This window comes from Lasiodiplodia theobromae, assembly GCF_012971845.1.
Source record: "Lasiodiplodia theobromae strain AM2As chromosome Unknown scaffold_58, whole genome shotgun sequence".
Taxonomy (NCBI): Eukaryota; Fungi; Ascomycota; class Dothideomycetes; order Botryosphaeriales; family Botryosphaeriaceae; genus Lasiodiplodia; species Lasiodiplodia theobromae.
In genome coordinates, this window is record NW_023336539.1 from 74539 (window position 1) to 92074 (window position 17536).

Consider the following 17536-nt stretch of genomic DNA (forward strand, 5'->3'; position numbering starts at 1 on the left):
AGGTCCTCCGTCTGTGAACACGTGAAAAGATCCAATCGCTCGTCGCATTTACAAATTTTCCTATCATCTCTCAATCCACGCTTTATTTTCTACCTTTTACCGAGTTCTCACATTCACCCTACCTTTTTCACGACGCAGCCTCGAGCGGTAGCGAATAATTGGTCGCCGTGATCCTCGTCCGCCACTCACCGGCATTGACGGGCTGGTACTTTGCCTTTTCGCCCTCGGCCTCCTTGACGATGGGAGCGACGGTCGTGTCGGCGCTCGGGTGCACGAAGAAGGCGGTCGAGTAGCGGGCGGGCAGCATGCCGTCGGTGGCGACGCGGGGCGGGGAGACGACGCGGTGGCGCGTGCTCCGCAGGCGGTCGTTGGACCAGCGCTGCAGCAGGTCGGCGACGTTGATGACGCAGGTGCCCGGGATGGGCGTGGCGGGCACGAAGGCGCCCGTGTGGAAGGGGTCGACTTCGAGGCCGCCGGTTGCGTCTTGGAAGAGGATGGTGCAGAGGCCTGGTTGTGTGGTGTTAGAGAGAGTAGAAGGAAAAATAATAATAAATGTAATGATGGGGAGGAGTTCAAGATGTTGGATTAGATGGAGAAAAGAAGGGACTTACCGAAATCGGTGTGGGCGTGGATGCGCGAGTGCTCGTCAGGGTTGGCGATGGTGGCGGCGGGGATGGGCATGTAGTGCAGCAGGCGCAGCTGGGGGTCGGCGCGCTCAAGGTGGCGGGCGAAGAAGTCCCGGCTCAGGCCGATGGAGAGGGCCAGGGCAGACAGGACGGAAAGGGAGAGTTGGTGGCATTTGTCGTAGAAGGAGCGCAGGCGCGGTTCGAATTGGGGAAGAACTGCTGGGTCGGGAACATGGGGGTTGTTGAAGCGGCGGTATTCTGAGTTTGGTTGTTAGTGGTGTTCATTGCGTTAGAGGTATTTTAGGAGTCTTACCGTAGCATTCCTTGTGGTCCGGCTTCCTGCTGGCACCGACTTCTGCGCCGTCTGCTGTATAGCCTTGGTTTACGGCAGGGTCGGACAAGGTGTTGGCAAGCTTAGCTTCAATGGGCTGGTCAAAGTAGGTTTTGCTCTGCGAAGTGTCATTAGCGCGGTGTTCTGCAGGCTCGGATGCGCGAGGCGGCTGAGTCATTACCCAAGGCGGAAGGCACTTACAAGGGCAAACATGTTGGCGACTTCCTCGTCGCTGATACCAAAGTCCCTCAGGTAGACCCAGCCATAGGTGTGGAAGGCATCATACAGCTTCTGGGCGACAGCCCGCTGCTCCGACTCGGGAGCATTGGGGTCGAGAAAAGGCGCAAAGGAGATGATGGGAAAATTTGCAGACTCGGCCATTTTGGAAAATCAGAAGCAAAGTTGAGGTTCGAACAGAGCGAACGGGCCGGAGGTTATTTGACTCAGGCATTTTCCCGCTCGACCCGCAGGATCAATTCCATAGGAGGGCGTCATGCGAGGGTGGTGCCGTCGAAGGTGGGGTCCTTGGTCGAATTTGACGCGGGGTACAGGACCTCAACACCAGCATATCATCGCCCATTCGCCCACCTCTGCCTTGCTATCAGACCGCACTCGACTTATCTGATAGCCCGCGGGTATAATCGAAGCCTCTCGCAGCATCATGCACCCCACCTTCAGAGCCTTCTCCCGTACCTTATGATCCTCCGGGGCCGCCCATTCCGAAAGCGCGTATCCGGGCCAAGAGCAGTGGAGCAGGTGCCAGGGATGGCAACGCTTATATGAGGCGTCGATCTAGGCTTTTTTGTGCGACTCCGCTAGAGTCTCTGCTAAAACAATGACTCTTCCGCTACAACGTCGGCTGATCATCATTCCACGCCTTGATTTTTTTTTTCTGCCTCTCTTCTTCTTCTGCTGCTACTGCGCGCCTAATCCCAGCCATCTCATCTGCACCGCATAGGGTGTGCAGCCATGGCAGACCTGCAGCCACACGCCATGGACGAAGAGGCGGTGATTGAAAGAGCTCGGGACAGCGAAAGCGGCAGCGACGGCGCGGCGGAAAAGCTGGATGGCGTTCTCGCGGTCGAGGATGAGCTGGCCGCCAATGATGTTGAAGCAGAGAATTCGCCGGTGGAAGAGGTCCGAGCTGCTGTCCCGAACACGGACGATCCAGACATGCCCTGCAGCACCTTCAGGGCCTGGTTTCTGGGCGTGTTGTTCGTCCTGCTGGGCTCCGGCGTCAACATTTTCTTCTCTCTGCGCTACCCGAGGTATGCTCTTCCTTGAATGACGTCTCGCTGGGGCTGACGGCAGCGCAGCGTGCAGATCACCTCGTTGGTCGCACAGCTCGTAAGCTATCCATGCGGCTGCTTTCTAGCGAAAACGCTTCCTATTGGCCGCTTCAACCCGGACCGCCATTTCAACGTGAAGGTAATCCATAAATTGCTGGCACAACCACGCTTGCTTATTGCTTGTAGGAACACACGCTGATAACCATCATGGCGAATCTCGCCTTCCCATACGCCACAATGGCCAACGTCATTGAAATGCAAAAAGGCTTTATGGGCGTTGACGCACCTGCCGGATACATCTTCATGTCCATCCTGTCCACGCAGTTCCTTGGCCTGGCCATGGCCGGGCTCTGCTCCGAAATCTTCGTCGATCCTTCTGAAATGTACTGGCCCAGCACCCTCGCTAACATGGCTCTCTTCCGCACACTGCATTCCAGAGAGAACGCTGTTGCCGACGGCTGGAGGATTTCCCGCTACCGTTACTTCATCTATGTTTTTGTTGCGTCGTTCATATGGTATTGGGGCCCAGGCTTCCTGTTTACCGCCCTCAGCAATTTTACCTGGATCTGCTGGATTGCCCCCAACAATGTAGTCGTGAACCAGCTCTTTGGCCAAATCTCCGGACTGGGCTGGTCTCCAATTACCTTCGACTGGGCCCAAGTCGCCTACAACAACTCCCCACTTGTCAGCCCGTTCATTGCGCAAATCAACGTCATCATCGGCTGGGCTTTCTTCTACGCCCTTCTCCCGTGCATCATTTACTACAAGAACATCTGGTACACTGGCTACTTCCAGATCAATGCGAATGCGGCCTACGATAACACGTGAGTACGCTTGGTCGAGATTCGGTAGTGTGTTGCCGCTAATCTTTCCATCACAGAGGTGCCAGCTACAACATGTCTCGCGTCATCGATTCCAATGGCGTCTTTGATTATGAAGCATACCGGGCCTACTCGCCAATCTTTCTGCCTACCTCGTTCGCCATATGCTTTGGAGTTGCCTTCGCACTGCTGACGTGCCTGCCCGTCTACACGATCCTTTTCCATGGACATCAGATCCGGGCTGCAATCACTGGCCAAAATACTTACGATATCCACCAGCGCTTGATGCGGCGCTATCGCGACGTGCCCAAATGGTGGTACGCACTCATTCTTCTCGTCTGCTTTGGGATCGCTGTTGGTTCTGCTGAGCGATACGAGACGGGATTTCCGGCGTGGGCCATCTTCCTGGCTTTCGTTTTGGCAGGCGGATTTGTCATTCCCGTGTCGATTGTCATGGCGACATCGAATCAGAATGTCAACATGCTGTGGGCACTTGGAGAGATCATAGCGTATGTTCCCTCGTGTCCCAACCCCGAGCAACAAGTCACTGATGTACAATCTGCAGCGGATTCCTCATACGCGGCCGGCCCATTGTCAACTCGAGCTTCAAATACCTCATCTACACGGGCGTCTCGCAGGCGATGTCCTTTGGCGCCGACATGAAGCTGAGCGTCTACTCCAAGGTACCCAAGCGTGTCACCTTCACGTGCCAGATGCTTGCGGCGCTGCTGTCTACGGTGGTCCAGACGGGCGTCCTGACGTGGGCGCTCAACCACATCCCAGACATCTGCACGACGGACCAAGCGGATAAGTTTACCTGCCCGCAGGGCCGCACAAACTTTGTGGCCAGCGTCGTGTGGGGTGGCGTCGGGCCGGCGCGGCTGTATGCCGTGGGCCAGCGGTACAGCGGTCTGCTGCACATGTTCTGGATCGGAGCGTTGCTGCCGCTGCTAACGTGGGCGCTGCTGTGGTTCCGGCCACGGTTGAGGGAGAGCTGGGTGCGCCATGTTTCGTGGCCACTGCTGCTGGGTGGCACGGCGAACATTCCGCCTGCCACGGGCATCAACTTCACCTCGTGGTTCCTCGTGGGAAGCGTTTTCAACTGGGCGATCAAGCGCAGGCGCGGCCAATGGTGGGCCAAGTACAATTACGTCACCAGTGCAGCGCTTGATAGCAGTGTCGCGCTCGCTGGCCTGGTGATTTTCTTCGCTGTTAGCTACCCGGGGGCGAGCGTGAAGTGGTGGGGAACAGTGGGTTATGCGAATACGGCGGATGGGAGAGGGGAGAGCTACTACAAGATTCCTGAGAATGGAACTATCGGCCCGGAGACGTGGTAGACGGTTTCGGTGGGCTGGGTTGAGGTTATAGGTCGTGAGTAGAGAGACTTGATTGCATGCCTTCTCTTGCCGCAAACTTTTTCGTAAGTTGTTAATTTCAGACAAGCTTTAGCAGGTGAAGATCACGACGGGCAAAAGGAATGCGTTTCAGAAGAAATGCCGCATTCTCAAAATAACCCAGCTTGCCGCAAACGTGCACGTACCAAAGGACTGCAATAGTAGCCACGCCAGTCACGCGGTCAGCACGCTCGTACCAGATCCAGAACGAAGACGTCCGGGTTAAAGCCCAGCCTCTTACCTCACTGCTGCGTGGCAGCCATGAGCGTTCACTTGGCTGGAGTGAGGGGTATGAACAATGTCGTTGTTGTATCTCATTCCTTTTCGACACAAACTACTGAAGGGAGCACGTTATTGCGTGTTGTCTCATGCGAAAGGGTCATTTTCTCCACGATCCGTTGCGGAACCAGTACCTTTTCACCCCCCTTATAGAGAAGCCACGCGGTCCTCCCAATCAACTCGGCAGTACACAGGGCAATTCTCCGGAGCTTGAGCCCATCAGGATGAAGTAGGTGGCTCAACTCAATAGGGTGCTGCCCGTACGATTGTCGGTGATGACCGCTTGCGATTGCTATGAGCGGCGACACCCTTGCCAAGCGGCTGGCATGTGTTGCGGAGCACTTTAGTGCGTAGACGTTCCCCGGAATCCGCGGCACCCCAACCGCGGACTCCACCTCTTGGCCGGGCTCAATGCAGGCTCTTGGCTCTCAGCGAAACGATCTCGGCAATATTTTGTCCCAGTGTCATCGCCTGGGCCGGCTTGATTGGCAGCTTGGCCCACTTTCAGCTGCTAGGGGACTGCGCCTCCTTGATACAGCACAGGGCGAGGAGGGAGCGTTCAAATTGCTCATTGAAAAACGATCTGCCGCGCTACCGCATGCAATGGCAAAAAATAGCTCCACAGGCGGGAGCAGCAGAAAGACAGCCGAACTCATCTGTTGGAGGAAGGAACGGAGAATGCGCAAGGAGGCGGCTTAGCGCGTAGCTAAGCCTCCGCTAAAATCGCCAGCTGAAGCTTAACCACGGGTCGCAGCTGCCGCCCCACAAGGGTTCAGCATAGCCCTGCAGCCCGTCCGCCAACCTCTCCCCACGATGCATCTTCAACACACGATCGCCGCAGGGTTCCATGGTGAACGGGCCGCGGCACCTCGGAAAACGGCCAATTGAGTCTTCACGGAAGGCACAACCACTGAGCCATTTTCCTGCGTGGCAGTGCCAGCGGCTTAATTGGCGCGTATTCGCTTCGTCGCAGCTATCAGCCCTAGAACAAGCCATGAAGAGTTGACACGAGTGGCATGTCTTGACGGGGCGCCAGGCGTGGTGCCCAAGAGGCTCTTCTGGCTCGACTAACTGATTCTGGAGACATCGTTGCGGCCTACCCAAGGGTAATCTGCTCGCCCGCCTACCGCTTTCGGCCACTGCGAGCCGGAGCGTTCTGGCCACCTTCCAGCAGCTTTCGGTCGTGCCTGTCAATCGACGTACTTAAATCACTCGCCCTGCAAATTGCCTTCACTTCAGCGCTCCGCCATTCTTTCGTCCGCCATATCATCATCTTCCCTGCATCATGTGGCATCACTTGACCTCGAGAAAGGCTCCCCACGTGGTGCACTTGGAGAGCAGCTATGTGTCCAACCTCGCGTCTTACGCCGGAATCATCCTCGTCGTGTGCCTCGTCATCATCTTCCTGTTCCGCATGTACGTCTTCGAAGGCTTCCTCCTCAAGCGCCTCTATCGCACCATCTACACGCAGATGAACGACACGGTGCGCCGGGGCTTCGTCAACCACCACGTCGCCGGCTCCATCAAGATTGTTCTTTTGGCAACGGCCATCTACCCCTTCATCGCCGTCGCCTTCGGCCACTCAGGCATGCAAGCTCCCATCGTTCCACACAGCCGCGTCACCATGGGCGACGTGCTCGTCGTGTGCTCGCAGATCTTCATCGGCATGTATGTCTTTGAGCTCTTCTATCGCACCAAGATCTCGCCCGTCAGCGTTCTGCACCACATTGGAGCCATCCTCATCGCCCAGAGCGCCGTCATGATGAGCCTGGACCCTAAACACCAAAAAGACGCCGCCCTCGAGTTCGTTCTCTGCTTCGTGTGGGGTAAGTTTCGCGCTTTTAAAAAAAATAAAATAAAGCCCGACTGACATGGCTCGCAGGTGCTTTCGACGTCATTGCCGAGTTTCTTCCACACATCGCCATCATCCTCTATCGCGTGTATAACGATGATCACGAATTCCTCGCCAAAGTCTTCAAGGTCGCGTGCTTCACCGAACTGGCAGGCACCACGATCGAGACGGCCGTTGTCATGTATCTCTTCGGCTCCCTGTGGCACAAGTGGACGCTCGCCCTCAAAATCGCCACGCCCATCCTCCACGTTCTCTTCAGCGCCGCTCAGATCTGGGGTGCCATCATTTTCCGGCGGATGTGGAAGCACCAGGAGAGCTTGATAAATGAAAAGAATAGCGAGACTGAGCCTTCGCCTTAATTGTATCATGTAACACCATTTGTTTCTTAATTTCTGCACAGATATCCGCCCTAAAGCGAATGTTATTTCTATTTCGTTGTCTCGCAAGCACCCTCAGCTGAATCCTTCGCGCACGGGCCAAATTCCCAGCTTACTTGCTTCTGCCTACATTCCCCTGGCCGAAGAAACCTGTACCATGAGAGGAAACAAAAATTACACGTGTATTCTGTCTTGTATTCGCCACCGGACTTGACGTTTCGGTATCTCTAACACGCAGTGATGAAGTGTTGTTGTTGGCCGCCAGCCCCACGCTGATCGGCTAACCGAACCATGCTTGAAATAGCTACCGCGCTGCGATTTCCAGCCCCCGGATTCGGGAGGCTGCAGACAACTATTGCAGCCGCTGCTTACCTGCGTCATCCCCGTTCGCATATATTACCTTCACACATCCGCCAGCCTTTCCAATGTTTTCGACTCTTCTTCCTCCGTCATTGACCGCAACGCTAGTATCTCTTGACGACCTTCAAGCGCCGCCATGTCCCCAGATCCGTGGTTCGGAGAAATATTCGAAAATAAGGACAGGTTCGCACCCGAAACTTGCAAGTTTGTTGAACTCTGGCAGCATGAGAATGGCCATGTTTCCACCCGCTATGATGCGCTACGACCAAGCGACATCGAGGATTGGGCGAAAGAAAAAGTAAGCTACTTGCGAATCATTTCTCTTGCTTGTTTCCTTTCGAACCACAGACACTTGCTTACTTAATCGTGCAAGGATGCCTGGAAACGCCCAGCCGACAGCGTTGGGGGACTTCGCCTCCTGTAAGAAGCTCCATGATCGAGCACAACCAAGTTGCCAACGTTCAAGAAACAGTCTCATGCACTCTATTCTCAAGTCCTGGGAACACCTGCAGTGGCCTCTCTCCCAGGCTACCTGCAGCATGCTGGTCTCAGAATTCGACCTCTTGACTACCGTCTTCTACGCATGTTCGACAGGAAACAGGCTTATGGTCTGCTGCAAATCACAGCTGGCTTCGAAGGGTGTTTTGAGTAAGTGTACTGCCTCGATTCAGAGGTAGTGTGCTGACTGTTGCCGCAACAGAATGGGTGCTGCGCCAGCTTTCGTATGCAGCATCTTTATCATACTGTAGTAGGACCAATACGGTGAAAGGAATCGTGCTCGCCGACCCGACCAGTCTCGACGAGCTCGCCAATAGTTGCCTCGAGTTTAAACCGTATGCTTGCCAGCCAATGCTAGTCCCACTGATCATACTAGCGCACGAGACGGACAGACTGGTCCGCTTGAGGAAGCAATACAATGCGAAAACCTTGGAACTGGAACAACGAATTGGACTGCGCCGCGACTGGACAGCAGACGAGAATTTCTTGAACCAAACGGAAATGGCCATGCGCGAAACCCTAGAGCGCCTCACGATGATCACGAATTACAAAGCAGATACAGAGATGATGGACAAAAATTTCATGGGCACGATAGCTAGTAGCATTGAGCTCGTCAGCCAACAAATACCCTCGATTACGGGCAGCGCAAGTCGGGAACGTATGGAACGACAGTCGTTGGACTTCGAATACCTTGCCGAGTATCTGCGCCAATCCAATTCCAGCATTGCAGCTAGCCTTGGTGCGCTTCAGAAAAGGGTTGAGATACAAATGAGCGCTGTAAGTGCATATTCTCCGCTCGGGGACAAAGCTTATGATTGCGAAACAGCTTTATACTCTAATAGGACAGCGTGACAGCAAACTGAACCTCGAGATGGCTCATGATTCTCGCCGACTGGCTAGTGCATCTAAGCGCGACAGCTCGTCAATGAAGACAATTGCCGTGTTGACTACCGTCTTCCTACCCGGCACTTTCATCGCGGTAAGCAAACATCGTGGCTTCGATTTGCACACAAAGTCTTCTCACATAGATCAGACTGTCTTCGGAATGCCAATGGTAGAGTACAAGCCTGCTCAGTTCTGGATCTATCTGGCCATCGCGATTCCCCTCACCGTGGTTGTAATGATAATCTGGGCAACGTGGATGTTGTGGATCGAGCGCCGAAACGAAAGAGAAGACAAGAAAGCGCAAGAACGTCTCCCAATCTACAACAATTCAGAGGAAGATGGCTTGGACAATCACCCGGCTCTTAGGAGGATGAAAAGGGTACTTTGTCAAGAATGAATTGGAGGTCACCGGCTTGCGCAACGGAGGGACGGGTCAAACATCATTCCCTCCGACACGGGCGAAGACCCCCCGACACGGACGAAGATTTGTCCGCAGATGAACACAGCTACCTCTGAATACTGCTTTGGGATCTCTTTGGGAGAAACGGTCCGCTCAATGGACGCTCTAATTGGCAGCTCTTCTAACCGAAGTTTCCCCTCGGCCGACAGCTATGCAATGTAGGCAGTTCATTCCTGCCATTATTGCTCCGTTCCGACTTTCAGTCTATCCACATTGGGAAATTTGGATCATACTACTATCCTGAGCGGCGTCCGCGGACGGCGATGGGCCATGTTGTATATAGGCCTCTAAAGCAGTGCAGCATCCAAAGAAAACCATCTCTCAGCACCACCAATCAAGATAGAACAGAACCCTCCAACAGCCTTCACCATGGTCAAAGTAGCAATTGCTGGCGGCACCGGCGACCTTGGTCGGACCATTGTCGAGGTCATGGAAAACCATCCCCACCACCAAGCCATCATCCTTTCTCGCAAGGTGAACATCACATAACCCCATATTCATTACAACTCTGGCTCACAAAAGCCAACCTGAACCAGCCAAAAGAGCCCGTGGCCGGCGCCCCCGTCCTCGTCGTCGACTACACGGACGTGGCCGCCCTGACGCGCACCCTCGAGGAGAACGGCATCCACACCGTCATCTCGGCCCTCGGCTACCACGGCGACTCGCTGGCGACGGCGCAGCTCAACCTCATCCGCGCGGCGGCGGCGTCGGCGCCCACCAAGCGCTTCGCGCCCAGCGCCTACGCGGTGCGCTACCCGCGGTCGGCGTGCGCCATGCTGCCCACGCTCAACGACTACTTCGGCGCCATCGACGCGCTGCGCGCCAGCGGGCTCGAGTGGACCGTCTTCCTCAACGGCCTCTTCCTCGACTACTTTTCCCACCCGCACGCGCGCTCGTACCTCAAGCCGCTCTGCTTCGCCATCGACTTGGCCAGCTGCAAGGCCGCCATCCCCGGCGACGGCGAGCAGAAGGTGACGTTTACCTACACCTTTGACGTGGCGAGGTTTGTGGTCGCGGCGCTGGATTTGGAGGTGTGGGAGGAGGAGAGTTGCATTGCGGGCGATACGGTGACCTGGAATGAATTTGTGAGGATGGCGGAGGAGGTTAGGGGTGAGTCTTCCTTTTTCTATATTTTCTCTTTGAGTCCATTCTTTCCCTCGACTGAAAGGCTGATGTGTGTGAGTTACAACAGGCACCAAGTTCAACGTCGTGTACGATGACGTGGAGAAGCTTAAGCGCGGCGAGCTCACGGAGCTTCCGGGCCACGTTGCCACCTACGGCTCCTTTCCGAAGGAGTTATTTCAGGGGTTCATGTCCATGTTTGAGCAGTTTACTACGGACGAGAAGATCAGCGTCGTTCCGCCAGAGTTGAACAAGAAGTTTCCCGAGATCAAGCCGTTGACGGTCAGGGAGATGCTGAAACAGTATTGGGCTGACAAATGAGCTCTTCCGAGATGTCACTCTGATAGAGTATTCTAGTAGAAATGAAATTTCTTGCAAAGGGAAACAGTTTTGCCGCCAGAACAAATTCGAAAGCGCTGTAGATAGAGTTGTCCGTTCTCAGAGCTTCTCGAGCCGGTCTTTTGCTTTTTGGAGCCGGGTACTTTCAAAAGCCTCTTTCCGCTCATCTCTAATTTCCGAGGATTTGTTACCAAGGTGGAAAATCCGGCAGGCGTATTCTTGTATGGCATAGCTCGGAGCCTAGATAATTGATTAGCACACCGAGTAATAATAGCTATGAAAGAGCAGCACGGCGAGGAAACTTACTTCAAAATGTGACAAATTATTTGATGGAATAGTGTTGTATTTCATATGCGGATTCGCACTGCTTCCTATCATTTTGTTGAAGGACGAGGCGCATCTTGAGATTTCTGCCGTATCCCACTTCGCGCAATCCTTGCACGGGCGCTGCACGTACAAGAGCGAGACTGCACGAGGGAAACCTATGCACCGATAGCCCACCACCAGTAGGTTATGTAGGTTTGCCATTCGGGCATAGTGCAAATGTAGGTTTTGATAGAAGCCATGCAGAAAGGTCTCCCAGCGGCCTTCAGCTAGGGCTCCATTGCTGAGCCATAGACCCCTGAGGGAAGAGCTGTGCGCAGAGAAGAGCTGCTGTAGTACGCTCAAAGTCGTGACAAAGTGGGTGAGATGTAGTGTCTTCAGTGTCTGGGGGCGCAGCTCGGCCATCAAGGCCGATATCGTTGCTGGATCCATGCAAGCGTACTGAGTTCCGGAAAGCCTGAGTTCGCTGAGGTTTGGTGCGAGCCGTATCAGTTGGGAAATAATGACGGAACCTTGGAGGTTGTGAGACTGTCCAAAGGAAGCGGTCCTCAAGCCCCAGGCAGGCAGAACAAGCGTTAGCGAAGTGAGATCAGCCATGACTCTAAACATATGGCTTGTCCACATCTTTGTGCACCCAGTGCCGTATAGTCCAGGGAAGACTTCAGCATCATTGCTGATTTCGAGGGCGTGGAGACGCCCAGAGACGTGTGAGACAGCAGCGAGGATGTCAGAGAAGACCCTCTTGGTGTTTTTTGACACTGCTACTGCATTTTCCCAGAAGCCGGGCAACAAGGCCCGATCGGAAGCATATGTGCGGAAGAAGCCTTGATGTGGTAAGTCGCACAACTCCAACCGAATGTTGCGAAGATTGACCAGACGGCAAAGGACAGTTTTCAATGTTCCGGTAAGGTGCAAAAGAGAGCCTTTGTCATCGGCGAATTTATTATCGTAGTAATCGAAAAAATTCCACCGGGTCGTCGCAACTGGATCCTCGGCATCGAAGGCTTCGCAAGCTCGAGCTACGAAGAGTACTGCTTCGAGTGGCAGGGGGAGGGTGACGCAAATATGCACGGCTGATATCGCCCCAACAACCTCGGGTATCTCTGATATCGCTGCTACTCGGGCCAACGACTTCGGGAAGGTTGGCACGATCAGTACTCCAGGCTTGGAACGTATATCTGCAACGCAGAGCCGTACAAACCGGCTGTGCATGGCATGGTGGAAGGCTCGAGACACGGCCCGGAAGTTGCGGGTGCTGGCATCGTCCAGGTACTCTCCCACCATCAGTACCAGTTCGATAGAGAGATCGTGGAGCAACATGGGCGGTGTTCTGGTTCGTGCATTATTTTTGCGGCGGGTCAGTGCATCATCTTTTCGGCGGGTTCGCGCCTCGTCTCTGCGATGAGTCGGTGCCTCGTGCTTGCGATGGGTTGGATAGCAATACATGACGGGCGGCAGGAGATGCGGCACGCGGGACGTTTGAGTCGTGCATTTGGACATGGCGAGGAAACATGTTATATTATGGACGCAGAACGTGGAAAAAGAAGCGACGTCTAGTGAAAAATGGAAGTGAATCCAAGCCCTGGGACGGTATCTTCGACTGAACCACGTTTGAGGTGGGAAACAGGGTCCAACGGTTCCACTCGAGAAGACTTCACTGGGGAAATCCAACAGATTTTGACCAATGAGAATAAGCCTGGAGAGTTCGACATTCTCTACGCTCACCTTGCTAGCTACAATTCCTGGATGGACGACGCAACGTAAACGGAAAGCATAACATCAGCTGTGATGGCGGGAGGCCGCCGACCCCCCGAAAAGCAAGACGGATCCATCCCGAGCTCTTTCGCTGATGTCGTGGTAAATTAACGCATTCCTCTTGGCGTTGTGTTCAGGCAGCAGAATAAATGGTGGCCAGGAGTGGTTTCGGCGGGTTGGCGTGCGCGCGGGAATACGCCAGCGGCTGACGAGGACTCGACGGGGGCTCAGGCAGCAAGAAAAGGACCAAAGGGCGGGCGGGCGAGGACACGCGTTGTCTTATAGTGCGGGGGATCAGGATGGCGAGCGTGGTGTTCAGTGCTTAGGGCTGGCGCGCGCGAGAGGAGTTGCCCAAGTCGGCATTTGCTGGGCGCATTGGCCAATGGGCAAGGGATTGGCGAGATTGAGCAGCAAGCGACCCGCAGCACTGCCGCGACGGCGGGGACGGCGGGACCCGGGGCAGCCAAGATGGACTGGAGCGCGGTGCGACGTGGCCGAACAATGATTTCACCGCGCGTGGGCGGTGCACACAGCCTGTGTTTGATCCTTCGCGGGCAAGGCTGACTCACGGGGCAGACTTGTCGCGAATCAGGCCATCCGCAGGAACCAACAGCAGCGCCGCGGATTCTCGCAGCGCACTGGCTGGCGAGTGCCGCATGGCGTACGGAAAGCTTGATGGTGCGGAGAGTGGAGATAGCCCGGCGACTGCGGTGATTAGAAACGGACAGCGAAAGCGAGATCGAAGACGACGTTTCCGCCCCCACAGACCCCCGGTTTGGTCTGGTTTGACGACAGCGCACGAGACAGCCCTGGTCGGCGCGCGCCCTCACCGACGCCCGTCGCAGCGAGCGCGTCGCCGGCTCCCGGCCATGCGGCTCAAAAGGCGGGCAGTGGCCAGCCCTCGCAGCAGCTCGTGATGCCGCCGCTAGCCAATCCGCGCCCTCCATGCCGCTCAGACCCGCCCTGCCCAGCAATCTCGCGCTTCGGCCGCTCGCCCTCGTCCGTGGGCCGCAGCACAGCCTTGCCGCACATCAGCGCTCGCCCCTCTTCCGGCCTAGCGCGCGTGCGTAGCTCGCGCTGTTGCCTAAACCCTCCGCCGAACGTCAGTCACCACCTCCGCCGCCGGACAGCACCAAAACCACTGCCCTCCCTCTCGCCCCTCGCAAGACTGCTCGACCGCGTGCCGCACCCGTCGTTTCCGCTTGTCGCACGGCCTCGTCATCGCCGCTTTTTGCTTGGCTAGACCCATCGTTCGCCCGGGGTCCCTCTCATACGCCAATTTCGAGCGCCCTTCGCCCTCTTCATATACCCTCAGCCCGCCGCCAGCCCGCCCGCTCCCGCTTCCCTCGCCCGACCGCTCCTCGCTTTTGGCCACCCCCACCTCGCTGCTCGCCCGCTTGGATGAAGCCGCATTGGACAGTCCTGCCATCCTTCCAGACTGCTTCGCCCTTCTGCACTGCCATCCCTAAGGCCGTTAGGCCCGATCTGGAGGTTCCCATATCAACTGATCGGTCCTAAGTGATTCACCTTCCAGAGCCTCCCTCCAGTGAGTCATACCGAAACGGACGCCGCCCGCAGCGACTAATGACATCGCAGCGCAGCAAACCATCCTCCAACATGGCCTCCCCCAACCAGATCCACCCCCGCCGTCGGCCTCAAAACTCCGCCATGGCCCCTCCCTCTCTCACCACCTCCAACCTGCGCAAGTCCGGTACCTTCCACTCGCCCACGCACGTCTCCAGTGACCTGGTCGACCCGCTTGCGCACTGCTTCTCCATGCCCAAGCGTTCCGAGACCAATCCGCAGGCCCTCGAGCAAATCCTCCTCGACGCCGGCGAGAAGAGGATCTCCGACCTGCTGACCTCCTTCGACAACGTCCTTGCTGGCAAGACGTCGTCGGATGCCAGCATCTTGACCGACAGCAGGGTCCTTCCTGTCCCCAGCTTCATGCTGGACAACCACGCTCCCGTCGCCGACCCGGATATGATGGAGCTGGACGTCAAGCCCAAGGTCGAAGTGGTCGACCACCACCACGCATCCGACAGCGGCCTGGGTTCCTCAGTCAGCGGCTCCGTCTACGGTACTTCACTCCCTGCCTCCTCGTCCGCCCCGACTAACAGCTATAAAGACGCCCACTCTGCCCGCCGCTCAGTACGCTCCTCGGCCACCACCACCCGCTCGGCCGTGACCAAGTCCTACTCTGGCCTTTCCGTCAGTGAGGACAAGATCCGTGGCCTGAGCGAGTCGGCCTTCAAGCACATCCAGAGGCGCATTGTGCGCCCCATCCTCCAGGAGGCCGCCCTGAAGGATTTCCACCCACTCATCAAGGACGTTCCTCGTCGCATCGGCGCAAAGGAAATCACCAACCTGCGCGACCTTGAAAAGACCCTCATCTTCCTCGCTCCCGTAAGTTCAGCTGAATTCACCTTTCGCAGTGCTTTTGCTCATGTGCTTCGACGCATAAAGGAATACGCCGCCTCGCCAGCCTACTATCAACGATTCTGCGAAACGAGCGTCACCTTTATCGCCAACACCGTCGGCTACCTCTGCGAAGCCGACCAGCGCCTGCCGACTGACCGCCCTTACACTAACAACTACTTCCTCGATCTTGTTGAGCAGATTCGCCGCTACGCCGCCATCATGGCTGCCACCAGGGAGAGGGAGGCCGCCGGAGAGGCCCGGGATGAGATGGACTACCACCCGTACGTTGAACCAGTTGACTCAAGCCTCCCCCATGAGCCACGGGACTCGCGCCTTGATGAATTGGAGCTAACAAGCATGTTCAGAGACGAGAAGATCACCCTCCGCGGTGGTCTGAGCCACAACGGCAAGCCCGCCGAGCTTGTTCGTGAGAGGAACGGCAAGATGATCCCTATTGCCACAGAGGCGGAGCGATCGGAACTCAACGCAACGTTCAAGCGCCCGCTGGAGGAGGACGACGATGATGAGGACAGTGTTCACCGTTCGATGGCCCGCAGGCGCAAGTCTGACCGCCCTGGCGACGTCATGCACATCTGCGCCGACTGCAAGAAGGAGTTCAAGCGTCCGTGCGACTTGACCAAGCACGAGAAGACGCACTCGCGGCCGTGGAAGTGCCCTGAGGCGAAGTGCAAGTACCACGACCTGGGCTGGCCGACCGAGAAGGAGCGCGACCGTCACGTGAACGACAAGCACACTGCGGCTCCACCCCAGTACAAGTGCTTGTTTGCTCCGTGCGCGTACGCCTCCAAGCGCGAGTCCAACTGCAAACAACACATGGAGAAAGCTCACGGCTGGACGTACGTCAGGTCCAAGGCGAACGGCAAGGGGGTGAAGAAGCCCTCGGGCACCTCCACTTCTCTTACTCCTACTACTCCTCTCACTCCATTCATCAACACTCCCGCTTCTGCTCCAATTCACCAAGTGAACACGCCCGTGACTCCATTCGATAACTCGCCCGCAATGCCGCCGTCGTCGTACGGTGGGGACTTTGAGTTTGACAACAACTTTGGGTACAGCAACAACAACCTTCCGCTGCTGAACACCGACTTCCAGCCGGACTGGCGCCGTGAGTCCGTGACCACCGCCGGCACTTCAATCACCGGCTCCTCTACGCATTCTCCTGCGCAACCCACGTCCTTTGAGGAGGCCATCACGACTCCTGACACCGACTTCAACCACTCTGCGGACAATCTGCTGTTCGATCAGACCTTCAACTTCAACTCCAACCTCCAGCAGCCAACGCCTGCCCTCAGCAACGATGACAACATCTTTGCTGACCACTTCCCTCCGCTGCTGAACAGCCAGAACCTCAACCTTGCAGGCTTTGGTTCGGGCAACAGTACGCACCTGTCTCCGGGTGGGCAGCCCGACTTGACGCTGTTCAGCCCGGGGACGAACTCCAACAGCTCCAACAGCAACCACATGCACATTGACGAGGGCTTTGGTGATGACTTCCTTCCTTCCGGAGACTTCACGCTCTTTGACTCGATGGGCAATGCCTCGGCCAGCAATGGCGAGGGAAGCAGCAAGTGGTTCCAGGACCTGTCGAACTTCGGTGGCCAGTTCGACAATGTCTTCTGCCAGCCCGACGTTCTCAATGATATGGCGGCATACGACTTCGGTCAGTAAACCATGGGCCTGAGTGCAATGGTTTGCCGTGTTTTGCATAAGATTTTCCGTTTTGTTTGTTCTCCTGCCACGCCGCCTTCGACGGTCGTGTTGAGGTTTCTTAACTTTTGATGAACGTTTTTCAGCGATTCCATTATTTCTTATACGATGTGGTGAGAAGAATCACCATAGATTGATGATGACAGGAGTGGCTTCAGGAGAGAAGCTCCGCATCCTACGGGATGTGTTGGATGGGATACCACTTTGATCCGGTCTTGAGAGAAAACAGGAGAAGCAGGGGGGCAAAGTAAACGAAAACGCCAGGGAAAAAAAAAAATAAGGCATGAGTTTTGTTTGCCAGCTTTTGCACGCTTTACCCTTTTCACATTTCTCCCCACCAGATTGGATCAGAATGTGCTTTTCCGGTTGAGGAGGTAATATTGGGTTTTTACGAGAACGGGTATACTCCCAACTTCTTTACGGCTTATATAGGCCCACGGGTATTTGGGCTCTAGAGCCAATACCACTTGTAGCATAGATAGTACCACGGGCTATGGGATACGAGGGATGGATACGTCACTCCACAAAAATCACATTTCTAAAAACTTTCCGGTGCCACCCACGTCTGGTGACGAATGTGCTGCAGTTGTTGGGCCTCTATGGGCGTCGTTCACTTCTGCGGCGTTGAGCAAGGTGCACCTAACACGGTCATAACTCGGCTATCCTATGATGAAC

General features: G+C 55.8%; 6 protein-coding genes across 6 annotated transcripts; 5 read left to right on the forward strand and 1 right to left on the reverse strand.

The window, feature by feature from the left end:
- Positions 1 to 127: 127 nt before the first annotated feature.
- Positions 128 to 1338, reverse strand: LTHEOB_12148 (Oxoglutarate/iron-dependent oxygenase; the record flags this gene model as incomplete). The annotated part of the gene is made up of 4 exons (XM_035508983.1): positions 128 to 507; positions 612 to 884; positions 940 to 1075; positions 1159 to 1338. The coding sequence occupies 4 exons, from the start codon at positions 1336 to 1338 to the stop codon at positions 128 to 130; spliced, it is 969 nt and encodes a 322-aa protein (XP_035365265.1).
- A 588-nt stretch (positions 1339 to 1926) lies between these two features.
- Positions 1927 to 4404, forward strand: LTHEOB_12149 (Small oligopeptide opt family protein; the record flags this gene model as incomplete). The annotated part of the gene is made up of 5 exons (XM_035508984.1): positions 1927 to 2225; positions 2274 to 2304; positions 2433 to 3070; positions 3127 to 3576; positions 3633 to 4404. 5 exons carry the CDS (start codon positions 1927 to 1929, stop codon positions 4402 to 4404), a joined length of 2190 nt encoding a protein of 729 aa, XP_035365266.1.
- Positions 4405 to 6025: 1621 nt separating this feature from the next.
- Positions 6026 to 6951, forward strand: LTHEOB_12150 (uncharacterized protein; the record flags this gene model as incomplete). The annotated part of the gene is made up of 2 exons (XM_035508986.1): positions 6026 to 6566; positions 6623 to 6951. 2 exons carry the CDS (start codon positions 6026 to 6028, stop codon positions 6949 to 6951), a joined length of 870 nt encoding a protein of 289 aa, XP_035365267.1.
- Positions 6952 to 7465: 514 nt separating this feature from the next.
- On the forward strand, positions 7466 to 9109 carry LTHEOB_12151 (Magnesium transport protein transmembrane region; the record flags this gene model as incomplete). The annotated part of the gene is made up of 7 exons (XM_035508987.1): positions 7466 to 7627; positions 7703 to 7749; positions 7802 to 7977; positions 8030 to 8162; positions 8220 to 8604; positions 8675 to 8806; positions 8861 to 9109. The coding sequence occupies 7 exons, from the start codon at positions 7466 to 7468 to the stop codon at positions 9107 to 9109; spliced, it is 1284 nt and encodes a 427-aa protein (XP_035365268.1).
- Positions 9110 to 9541: 432 nt separating this feature from the next.
- On the forward strand, positions 9542 to 10615 carry LTHEOB_12152 (uncharacterized protein; the record flags this gene model as incomplete). Its single annotated transcript, XM_035508988.1, has 3 exons — positions 9542 to 9646; positions 9709 to 10282; positions 10365 to 10615. The coding sequence occupies 3 exons, from the start codon at positions 9542 to 9544 to the stop codon at positions 10613 to 10615; spliced, it is 930 nt and encodes a 309-aa protein (XP_035365269.1).
- A 3714-nt stretch (positions 10616 to 14329) lies between these two features.
- LTHEOB_12153 (Zinc finger transcription factor) lies at positions 14330 to 16822 on the forward strand (the record flags this gene model as incomplete). The annotated part of the gene is made up of 4 exons (XM_035508989.1): positions 14330 to 14792; positions 14841 to 15118; positions 15179 to 15414; positions 15499 to 16822. 4 exons carry the CDS (start codon positions 14330 to 14332, stop codon positions 16820 to 16822), a joined length of 2301 nt encoding a protein of 766 aa, XP_035365270.1.
- Between the last annotated feature and the right edge of the window lie 714 nt (positions 16823 to 17536).